Source organism: Phyllostomus discolor, chromosome 10, assembly GCF_004126475.2.
Source record: "Phyllostomus discolor isolate MPI-MPIP mPhyDis1 chromosome 10, mPhyDis1.pri.v3, whole genome shotgun sequence".
Lineage (NCBI taxonomy): Eukaryota > Metazoa > Chordata > Mammalia > Chiroptera > Phyllostomidae > Phyllostomus > Phyllostomus discolor.
The window spans coordinates 53,213,978-53,226,121 of NC_040912.2; the positions used below are offsets into that span (position 1 = coordinate 53,213,978).

The following is a 12,144-nucleotide window of genomic DNA, read 5'->3' on the forward strand; positions in this document are numbered from 1 at the left end:
TGAAAATAATTTTAGAGCATGGGGGAGAGAGAAACATTGATTTGTTGTTGCACTTATTTATGCATTCATTGGTTGTTTCTTATATGTGCCCTGACCAGGGAACAAAGCCACAACCCTGGCATATTAGAACGACACTCTATCCAACTGAGCTACCCAGCCAGGGCCAACAAGTAAATTCTTAAGTAACCCTTTTTTCTCATCTTTGTGTGTAATTCATAACATACAAGGTACATTGTTCAATATCTCAGGGTTTTGGGTTTGTTTTTTTTTCCTACTTTAAACTGCCTCCAAATATGTTTGAGCTGCCTCCAAATAAGTGCATAAAGGTTGTCCTGCCATGTATCTACCTTGCACTTCTACTGCAATGAATGAATGTACCTGTTTTTCTACACCAGGTATTGACAAACTTTTTCTGTAAACGTTTAGATTTGTGATCCCCTACATTCTGTTTCACATTCTTTTTGGTTTTGTTTACAACCCTTGAAAAGCATAAAACCATTCTAAAAAAGCCTGCCAAGGGGACTGTAGCTTGCTGAACCTTACAAACATTATCAATATGAGGGATAGAATAGTGGTGTCATGATATAATTTTATTTGTATTTCTCTTATCAGCAAGGCTGAGCATATTTGAAGCCATTTGTATTTCCTCTTCTGTACCTATTCATATTTTTTGCACATTTCCTTGTAATTGGTGATCTTCTTTACAGTAAATTTTTGTGTAGGAAAATTACCTCTTACCTTTGAAGTGAATTGGAAGTATTTCCTTCAGCTTTAACTTTTTACTTTGCTAATTAAAGATTTTGCTAAGTAAAAATTTTTTGAGTTGTAAAATTTATCAAAGTTACATGATTTTTTTATTTTACATTTTTTATGTAACTTCTATGCCTTTCCATTCTTTTGTATTGGTGTGAGGAGACTAGATATTTTAGGTGATTGTCATATAAACATCTCTTAATAACAATTTAAAAAGCAACCAAACAAAAAACCTTGTCTATCCATGGCACCATTCATCTTCAGAGTTAAAGTCCATTTTTATGCCTCCTGTTTTCCCTTCAACCCACCCCATTCAGGCTATAGTTCCTACCTCATGGGTGAAATGACTCTTCTCAAGGTTGCTAACAGTCTCCATCTTGCCAAATCTAGTAATTATTTCTCTGTTCATCCCTTATCTCATCATAGTTCATCTCATTCTCAGCAGGATTTGACAGTTAACTTCTATGACTATATAATCAATAGATTTCCTCCTTCATGGCCACTACTCCTCCTGGACCAGACTGTTGGGTTGTCTCTGGTATCTGTCCTCTGCTGCCTTCTCTTACCCATCTTCAACATATCCTCAAGGACCTCATTCAGTTTTTGTGACTTTAAATACCATCTGTAAACTGACATTCAAATTTTTGTCTCCATCTCTTCCTTGACCCTTATACTCCAGACTGGAACATTCATTTTCCTGTGCAGTAACTCCAACTGGGTATCTAATATACAAGTAGAACTTAGGATTTCTTTCCCTCATCTTTCTCCATCTTAGGAAATAGTACCACCACACATTGAGATATTTTTAGAAGTTACTCTTGTTTTTCCCCATCTAGCCAGTCAGGTCCTGCCTACTGTTGTCTCCAAAAGTATCCCAAACATCATAGTGGTTAGGAGAGCCAGGCTGCCGCAGTTTGAAACCTGGCTCAGCCTTGAGCAAGTCATCTTCTGTGACCCAGATTCCTCATCTTTTAAATAAAGTTGAAATAGTACACATCTCATAGGCTTGTTCACACATGAAAGGTGGTGCCCAACTATATTAATATGCATAGGGTGCTCAGAACAGTGCCTAACAATTAATGAAGACTTAGTAAAAGTTTGCTGTGGCCATCCCAAAATAGGCAGTATTGGTACTTATACCAGTACTTGTTAGTAGTGCCATTTCTGCTGCTGCTGATGCTTCTGCTTCTGCTGCTTCTGCCACTGGTGCCACCGCCCCTGCCCAAGCGTGTGTCTTGCGTGGACTATGGGATAGCCTTCTGTGCTTTCAATTCTTGCAGTTCTAGCATCCATCCATATACCAACTATGGCAATCATTTTAAAATATAAATGAAATTATGTCACGATTCTGCTTAAAAACTCTCCAGAGGCTTTTCATTATAATGGTAATAAAACTATAACATCTTTCCACAGCCTTCAAGGCTTTTTATGATTTGGCGCCTCCTATCTCTCAGTCTCACCTCCTTTTATTCCCAAGGCTCCATCTACTCTGGCCTTCTGGTCCCTAGAACATGTCAAATCCTCTGCCATATTAGTTCTTTGCATTTGTTAGTCCCTGTGTCTGGAATGTTTTTTCTCTCAGAATTGATTTCTTCATAAAACTCAGACCTTAGCTTGATACTGTCTCCCCAAAGGGGTAATCCTTGATCTTCCTAGTTATCCTCCCCCCACTTTTTATCCTAGTGCCTCCTTACTTGTTTTGTTGCACTTAGCATGAAAAATGGAATTTTCTTATTTTTGCATTTGTCTGAAGTTCCACGTAGGTAGGGCTTTGGCTTGTTTACCATCAAAGCAACATCTAGAGTAGGGGTTGGGAGCTAAACTGCAGAATGCCAAGTTTTTAAAATGAGAGGAGTATATTTTTAGAAGGAGCTTCTTTTTCTGAATAGCCTGTTGGAAATAAGGGATGTGCAACTCATAATTATTAGGGAATAGTTACACTTTGGAAAAATGTCTTTGGGACCCTCTGCCTTTTCTAAGTCACAGACTATATTTTAAATTGTTCTGTAAAGAAAGGTGTTTCAACCCAGTTTGTGTAACTGCTATGTTTTGCTTTAAAAATGTGCACACACACAACTTTAGCGTATTAACTGATGTGGTAACACCCTGAGCTCATGTAGTTCTCACTTTTAAAAATATAACTAGTTGTTTAGCCATGAAATGATTACAGCTTCCAAGTAAGCATCATGATAGTGAGAGAGAAGTCATTTCCTGATTTATGTAGGCTCACCAGCAACAGCATGCTCCATAAACATGCTTAGGCTTGGTATTTTTCAGACATTTAATTATCTGAAGTATACTATTTTTACTGTATCTAAGCAGTTATATCATTCTGAATATATTGATCATGTCTTTGATATCCAGGGAAAAGAGGGGTTCAATTCCTGGTTTTTTTTAGTTGAATTGAACTTCTAGCTTCCAATTGTGAATCCTTTACCATACAGTTCACAGTTCAAGATGCTTCTGCTAAAATGATTATGGTATAATGATAAGAACAGTATAAAAATTGCATGTCTAGTGTGATCTCAGTTATGCTCTATATGTGTTAAAAGCAGCCTCTAAGGATGTTAACATATTCATGTTGTTAAATGAATAGCAAGATTGTTTAGGTCTATTTTATTAATACTTTTCTGTATTGGGCAGTTAGGCATATGAAAATGATTTCTAGGTGCAGCCTGAAGGAGTGCCCAGGTCTTAATGTCCTGTGCAGACAGTGTAGAGACACAGACCCCAGGCAGACTGTCCTTGCTCAGACTTGTGATTGAATCTTTGGTAGCAAGAGCTACTTTGCATCAGTACAGCCTAAAGCACTCCCCAAGGTTAAATCAGACTTCCAACATCTGTGTATTTGTTCATTCAACACATGAACTGCATGGCTGATTCTGCTGAGCCGTGTTAGTTAAACTGTAAAATGTAAAGTGTAAAATGAGTCAAAAATACATGGCTTCTGCCCTCTGGTTACTTCTAGTATATTGGAGAAGAAGACCCACATTAAAACAACTAATGACTGAAGCAGTTTCAACTTGATGGTTATGGAAAACTATCAGACGCAATAAGGAGAGCAAAGGGCAGGGGAGAGCCTAACTTAGGTGGAGTTTTGGATAAGGCTGAGACCCCAAAACTGAGAGGAGTTAGAATAAGAATTTGCCAACTGGAAGAAACTGCATAACAAGGCCTAGAGATGGAGAAGAGCATATGAAGAACTAAGGGAGACCAGCGTGTGTCTGATGCAGCCAAGCTGGGAGAGATTGGCACAAGATAGGGAGGTAGGCAGGATGGAGTGTTGTCCTGTGAGCTGCAACTTGGAAAAGCTATATCTGTGGCCAAAATAAGTCAAAAGAGATAGATACTGAGAAGAAAGGTACAGTCTTCTGGATCTTCTAATAACAAAAGATCTCTTTGCTTGGGCTTCCACAGATTCAGTGTTTGTTGTGATTTCATGGCCTCCATTTCTAAGGCCTAGCACCATTGCCAGTGGTAACTGGGTGCCATTAATGTACCTCACCACTATAGCTTCTGGAAGAACCTGGCCTTTCAACACTGAGCACATACATGTAGTAAACAAATGATGCATGTTCCAAGGAAAGGGAGGGTACATGAGATCCAGGACATTTGTTTATTGGCCATTCACCCCAAAGTATATGGATGTTCCAGAGATAGGATATTTGAGAATTGAGATGGTGTGGGATTCTATTGATAATTCTACCACCAAGTTGTTGGAATGCAGTTTCTTCTTTTCCAAACTGGAAGTAAGTAAGCCCTTCAATTGACCATCTTTTTGTTGTTGTTCAGTTTCTTACTGGAATTAGAAACATCTCTATATTGCCAATAGAGGTTAATATGAAAACAAAGTGATCAAAATTTAACCAGTTTTCATAATCTGTGTGATTATATTCTCATATAGCTCTATTATCATCAATGTGGTTGTATTGGGAAATTTCCACTTTTGGTCACAGCTTGTTGTTGAAAACTATTATAAGAGAAATGCTTTTGAATTACATGTTTGCTTTATTGCCATGGTGTTCTCTAATGTGATTCTCCCCTTAAATGAGCATACTTCATTTGCCATGTTTAAAATCACCACAGGATGAAAACTAGTATCTTGAAGCATATGAACATCATAAATGTACCAAGCATTACTTATTCTCTCATTTCTTTTAGATTCTTCTTAATCGTTTGGTGAGAACTCTGTGATATAAGATGGCCGCAAATAAGCCCAAGGGTCAGAATTCTTTGGCCTTACACAAAGTCATCATGGTGGGCAGTGGTGGTGTTGGCAAGTCTGCTCTAACTCTACAGTTCATGTATGATGAGGTATGTGCTGATTTTATAATGGATATCAAAATTTTGGGCTTTCAGAGAGTATTTCTCTACCTTAGTTTTGATGTTATTTTGGATAAATTCCTTGAATGGTTGAAAGCTATTAATCATTTTTTATTTTTAAATTTAGAGCCACATTTACACACAACTTGATATAACCTGTAACTCAAGGTCTATAAAAACCTAATACTTCAAAAACAAAATGAAACTGGAAACACTACCTATTTTTTAGCAATCTAACCTTGGCTTATTTGTTTTTAGTGTTTCCATGGCAATTCTCACCTTGAATTAATAGAACTAGTGGATATAGAACCTAATTGAAACTTGAGGTTAACAACATACATACAGTGTCCTTTAATAACTTAAGTGGAACTGTTCTTTATTGTGTATTTGGCATGGCACTACATTCACCATTAAACAGGTAAAGGCTTTATCTCTAAAATCTAATTGCTAGACAGGTTAACAGATGTGTGTGCATGCATTTATTTATATCCAACCTTATCAACCCAGATTCTTTTCCTTGAAGACTCTTATCAAGTCCAAATGATTTAAGAGTTGGTAATCTAATGTAAGCATTTATCCTTAATTCTTCCTCACAGTAGAAGCAAGGTTTTGCCATTACTCTTTCTTACCTCATCCTCGTAATAGTCCTCTATGATAGGTAGTGGTGTCCCCCTTTTACAGATGAGGAAACAAACCCTCAGAAAGCTTATCCAGCCTGTTTAAACCTGGTCTCTTGAAAAAAATCTTGGAGATTTTTACCACCCAGTGTTTCCTTTTGTTGCTTCCTTCTATAACATTTTTTTCATACACACAGAATTCTCAAATCCATGAGTTGTCTCACTTGGTGACTATAATAAAAAATGTGGACAGAGGGAAAAATGAAATAGTGCTTTAAATGAAATTACTAATATATCTGTTCAGTTCTGTTGTCCATACTATTCATTTACATATTGTAGCTACCCTTTCATTGTTTTAAATCAAAGTGTACAAACTATTTACTTTTGTCAAATGGTTAGAATGGTGGTTTCTTTTTTAAAAATTAAGGATTATAGGACATTTTTCCACAAAGTACTTTTTGTAGCATCTTAGCTAACAGTATCTTTTCCTTTTTAAAATTATTGCCATCTTTTTAAAAATGTATAGTTTATTTTTCCATTATAGTTGATACACAATATTATATTAGTTTCACATGTACACCATAGTGATTAGACATTTAAATAACTTATAGAGTGATCACCCTGGTAAGTCTGGTACCCATTTGACACCATACATAGTTGTTAAAATATTATTGACTATATTCCCTATGCTGTACTTTGTCTCCGTGTGACTATTTCTATAACTGGCAATTTGTACTTCTTAATCCCTTTTATATTTGTACCCATTCCACAAACCCCCCTCCAATCTAGAGACCATCAGTTTGTTCTCTGTATATCTGTGAGTTTGTATCTGTGTTGTTTGTTCATTTATTTTGTTTTTTAGATTCCACATATAAGTAAACTCATATGGTATTTGTCTTTCCCTGACTTATTTCACTTAGCATACTACCCTCTAGGTCTATCCATATTGTCCCAAATGGCAGAATTTCATTCTCTTTTATGGCTGAGTCATATTCCTTTGTATATATGTACCATATCTTTATCCATTCATCTATCAGTAGACATCTAGGTTGCTTCCATATCTTGGCTGTTGTAAATAATGCTGCAGTGAACATAGGGTACATATGTTTATTGCAATTTGTGGTTAATATTTCTTCAGATAAATACCCAGAAGTGGAATTGCTGGAATATATGGTAGTTCTATTTTTAATTTTTTGAGGTACCACCTCCTTACTGTTTTCCACAGTGGCTGCCCCAATTTAGAATCCTACCAGTAGTGCCTGAGAGTTCTCTTTTCTGTACATTCTTGTCAACCCTTGTTCATTGATTTATTGATTCATTCTAACAGGTGTGAGGTGATATTTCCTTGTGGTTTTAATTTGCATTTCTTGATGATTGGTAACACTGAACATGTTTTCTTATGTGTATTGGCCTTCTCTCTGTATGTCCTCTTTGGAGAAATGTCTATTTAGGTCCCCTGCCCATTTTTAAATTGGATGTTTGGGGTTTTTTGGTGTTAAGTTTTATGTGTTTTTTATGAATTTTGGGTGTTAACCGATTATTGGGTATATCATTGGCAAATATCTTCTCCCATTCGCCAAGTTGTCTTTGCATTTTGTTGGTTTCTTGCACTGTGCAAAAACTCTAGTTTGACACAATTGCAGTTGTTTTTGTTTCCCTTGCTTGAGGAGACATGCCCCCCCCCAAAAAATATTGCTAAGACTGGTGTCAAAGAGTTTACTGTATATGTTTTCTTCTAAGAATGTTATGATTTCAGGTTTCATATTTCAGTGTTTAATTCACCTGAGGGTTTTTTGTATGTGGTTTTAAAAAGTGGTATAGTTTCAGGTTTTTGCATGCATTTGTCCAGTTTTCCCAACACCATTTATTGAATACACTCTTTACTACATGAAATAATCTTGCCTGTTTTCTCATCTATTAGCTGACCATAGAGGCATGGGCTTATTTCTAGACTCTGTTCTGTTCCATTGATCTATGTGTCTGTTTTTATGTCAGTACCATGTTGTTTTGATTACTATAGCCTTATAGTATAGTCTGATAACAGGTAGTGTGATACCTCCAACTTTGTTCTTCTTTCTCTATTTCTTTGGCTATACAGGCTCTTTGGAGAATACTTACAAATTTTAGGATTATTCTAGTTCTGTGAAAAAATGCCATTGATATTTTGATAGCATTTACTATAGCATATGTACATTGCTTTAGATAGTATGGATACTCTAACAATGTTAACTCTCTCCCTATCCATGAGTGTGGTATATCCTTTCATTAGTATTCTACTATTTTACTGAATTTATTTATCAGTCCAGTAGTTTTTTTGGTTGACTCACATTCTTTTTTTTTTTTAAGATTTTATTTATTTATTTTTAGAGAGGGAAAGGAGGGAGAAAGAGAGAGAGAGAGAAACATCAATGTGTGGTTGCTGGGGGGTCATGGCCTGCAACCCAGGCATGTACCCTGACTGGGAATCGAACCTGTGACACTTTGGTTCGCAGCCTGCGCTCAATCCACTGAGCTATGCCAGCCAGGCCTCGACTCACATTCTTTATCTATAGTATCATGCCATCTGCCAATAATGACAGTTTTACTTTTTACTTTCCAATTTGGATGTCTTCCCTCCCCCCAACCCCCAATCTGATTGCTGTGGCTAGGACTCCCAATACTATGTTGAAAAAAAGTGGTGAAAGTGAACATTATTGTTTTGTTCCTGGTCTTAAAGAAAAAGCTTTCAACTTTTCTAATTGAGTGTGATGATAGCTGTGGGTTTGTCATGTATGACCTTGATTATGTGGAGATCTGTTCCCACTATCCCCACTTTGCTGAGAATTTTTATGACGAATGGATGTTGGATTCTGTCAGATGCTTTTTTTTTTGCATCTACTGATATGAGCATATGATTTTTAACCTTCATTTTATTTATGTGGTGTTCTATCTGTCCTATTAATTGACCTGTTAATATTAAACCAGCCCTGCATCTGGGAATAAATTCCACTTGATCATAGTGTATGACCTTTAATGTATTATTAAATTCAGCTTGCTAAAATATTGTTGAGGATTTTCCTCTGTGTTCATCAGGGATATTGGCCTGTAATTTTCTTTTTTTCTTTTTCTTTTGTTTTTAATAGTGATTTTGTTGGTTTTGTTATCAGGGTAATGCTGACCTTGTAAAATGAGTTTGGGAGCCTTCCCTCTTCAGTTTTTTTGGAATAGGTTGAAAAAGATAGGTGTTAATTCTTCTTTGAATGTTTGGTTACAATAATTTGGTCCAAGACTTTTGCTTGTCAGGAGGTTTATGATTACTGACTTGATTTCATTAGTAGTTATGGGGCTGTTCAGATTTTCTGTTTCTTCCTCATCAGTTAGTTTTTGGAGGATTGTATGTTTCTAGGGATTTACATTTCTTCCAGTTTGTCCAGTTCATAGTATTTCCTTACATTCTTTTGGATTTCTGTGGTGTCAGTTGTTAGTTCTCCTTTTATTTCTGATTTTGATTTTTTCAGTCTTTGTGATGACTCTGGCTAAAGGTTTATCAGTTTTGTTCAAGTTTTCAGAGAACCAGTTTGTGCTTTCATTGAGCTTTTAAATTTTTTTACACTCTTTAAATTTTTTTCTGCTATGATTTTATTATTTCCTTTCTTCTACTCAGTTTGGGCTTTATTTCTTTTTCTACTTCCTTTAGGTTTAAGGGTAGGTTGTTTATTTGAAATATTTCATGCTTCCTTTTTAAAAAAATTTTATTGATTGATTTTAGAGAGAGAGAGAAGGGAGAGAGAGAAACATCGATTTCTTGTTCCACTATTTCACACATTCATTGGTTGATTCTTGTGTGTGCCCTAACAGGGAATCCAACCCACAACCTTAGCATATGGGCACAATGCTCCAACCAACCAAGCGACCTGGCCAGGGCTTTCTTGCTTTCTTGAGGTAGTCCTGTATTGCTGTAATTTACCCTCTACAACTGCTTTGGCTGTACCCCATAGATTTGGGGTTGTTGTTTATTTATTTTCATTTGTTTCAATGTATCTTTTGATTTCTTCCTTGCTCTTATTATTGACTTATTCATTATTTAGTCTCCACCTGTCTGAGTGTTTTTCAATTTTTTTCTTATAATTGATTTCTAATTTCATACTACTGTGGTCAGAGAAGATGCTTGATATGATTTCTATCTTAAACTTGAGACTTGTTTTGTCATCTGACATACGATCTGTTCTACAAAATATTCTATATGTACTTGAATGTATATTCTGCCTTGTTTGGGTGAGATGCTCCAAAAATATCAATTAAATCCCTATGGGCTAATGTGTCACTTATGGCCACTGTTTCCTTGTTGATTCTGTACATGGATGTTCAACCCATTGTTGTCAATGGGGTGTTAAAGTTCCCTACTGTTACTATCTTACTGTTGCTCTCTCCCTTTATGTGTGTCAGTGTTTGCTTTATATATTTGCATGCTCCTATATTAGTTAAATAGATGTTTTGACAAGAGTTCTGTCCTCTTTTTGGATTGATCCCTTTATCATTAGGAAACACTATTCTTTGTCTCATTTTATAGCCTTTTGTCTGAAAGTCTATTTTTTCTTATATAAATATTGCTACTCCAGCTTTTTTTTTTTTTTTGGCTGTCATTTGCATGAAATATCTTTTCCATCCTTTTACTTTAGTCTACATGTGTCTTTTAATCTGAAGTGGGTCTTTTGTAGGCAGCATGTGTTGGGTCTTAGCCACCCTATGTCTTTTGATTAGAGCATTTAATCTACTTACATTTAAAGTAATTATTAATATTTTTAGTTATTGCCATTTAGTATTCATATCTTTGATCTTTTTTTTTCTTTTAAAATAAGTTCCTTTAACATGTCTTGTAATCCTGACTTGTGTTGGTGAACCCCTTTTTCTTTTTCTTTTTTTACAAAGGGTGGAGGTTTCTTAAAAAAAAAAAATTATTTATTAAAGAGAGGAACAGGGAGAGAGAAGGAGAAGAAAAACATCAGTGTGTATTGGTTGCCTCTCTCACACTCCCAACCAGTGATCCTTCAGTTTGCAGGTGGCATTCAATCTACTGAGCCACAGCAGCCAGGGCATCTGGCTTTGTCGACATTTTGTCGGCTTTGATTCTAAATGACAGCCTTGCTAGGTAGAGTAATCTTGGTTATAGGTCCTTGCTTTTTATCACTTTGAATATTTTGTGCCAATCCCTTGTGGCCTGCAAAGGTTCTGTTGAGAAATCAAATGAAAGTCTTATGGGAGCTCCCCTGTAGGTAACTGTCTTTCTCTTGCAGCTTTTAAGATTCTCTCTTAGTCTTTAACATTTGGTATTTTAATTATGATGTGGCTTGGTATGGCCTTTGCAGGTTCATCTTGTTTTGGATTCTCTGTGCTTCTTGGACTTGTATGTTTTATTTCCCTCACCAGGTTAGGGAAGTTTTCAATCATTATTTCTTTGAATAGGTTTCCAATTCTTTGTTCTCTCTCTTCCCCTTCTGGAACCCATAATGCGAATGTTGTTATGCTTGATGTTGTCCTGGAGGTCATTTAAACTATTCTTTTTTATTATTACTCTTTTTACTTTTTGCTGTTGTAATTGGATGTTCTCTTCTACCTTGTCTTCCACATTGCTGATTCCACCCTCTGCTTCATCTAACCTCCTGTTGACTCCCTCTAATACATTCCTCATTTCATGTATTGTATTCTTCATTTCTGACTGGTTCTTTCTCTTTTATGGTTTCTGTTTTTTTGTATAAGTTCTCTCTGAGTTCATCTACTGTTCCCCTAGGTTTATTGAGCATTCTTATAACCAGTGTTTTGCACTCTGTATCTGGTAGATTGTCTCCGTTTTATTTAGTTCCTTTTCTGGTATTCTGTCCTGTTCTTTCATCTGGGAAATTTTTTTGTCTCTTTGGCTATCTTTGTATGTTTGTGTCTGTTTACTAGGTAGATCTTGCCATGTCTCCTGGTCTTGATAGCATGACCTTCTATGTGGAAGTTGTTCTATGAGGCTAGTGGTTCAGTCCCTCTGGTTACCTGTGCCTGATGCTTCAGGAATGTCCCCTGTGTGGATTATGTGTGCCCACCTGCTGTAGTTGGGGCTCACTGATGCACATCAGTGGGTGGGGTTGACCCTCAGGCTGACAGGCTGTGAGGGTACCTATGACTACAGCTGTCATGCTATTGTGTCTTGACTGACCCTTGGAGCGGGAGTCACTCTAGTGGGTCACTGGTGTCTGCTGAGTCCTGCCTTTGGGTTTGTCATTTGCAGAGCTGGTAGGGTGATGGTGTAGTATGGTCTGACACTGGTCACTGGGTATGTTGGGTCTGAAGCCTTCTAGAAAGCGCTCTGGTGCACAGCCAAGGTCAGCTGCTTCTTGGGTCATGCTTGTAGCCTCCAGGTAGAAGCTTCAAAATGATCTGCATTTGGTGGCTTCTGGTACTAGACTTAAAGGTGCTTGGGAGAGGCCCC

General features: G+C 36.7%; 1 protein-coding gene across 1 annotated transcript in view; it reads left to right on the forward strand.

The window, feature by feature from the left end:
* The window catches only part of RALA (RAS like proto-oncogene A), a 97,067-nt gene that overhangs the window by 70,178 nt on the left and 14,745 nt on the right, over positions 1-12,144 (forward strand). Inside the window, exon 2 of the mRNA XM_028525635.2 lies at positions 4,915-5,067. Within this exon, the coding sequence (XP_028381436.1) occupies positions 4,954-5,067 (114 nt within the window). The 5' untranslated portion in view covers positions 4,915-4,953. The remainder of the gene's footprint in view (positions 1-4,914; positions 5,068-12,144) is intronic.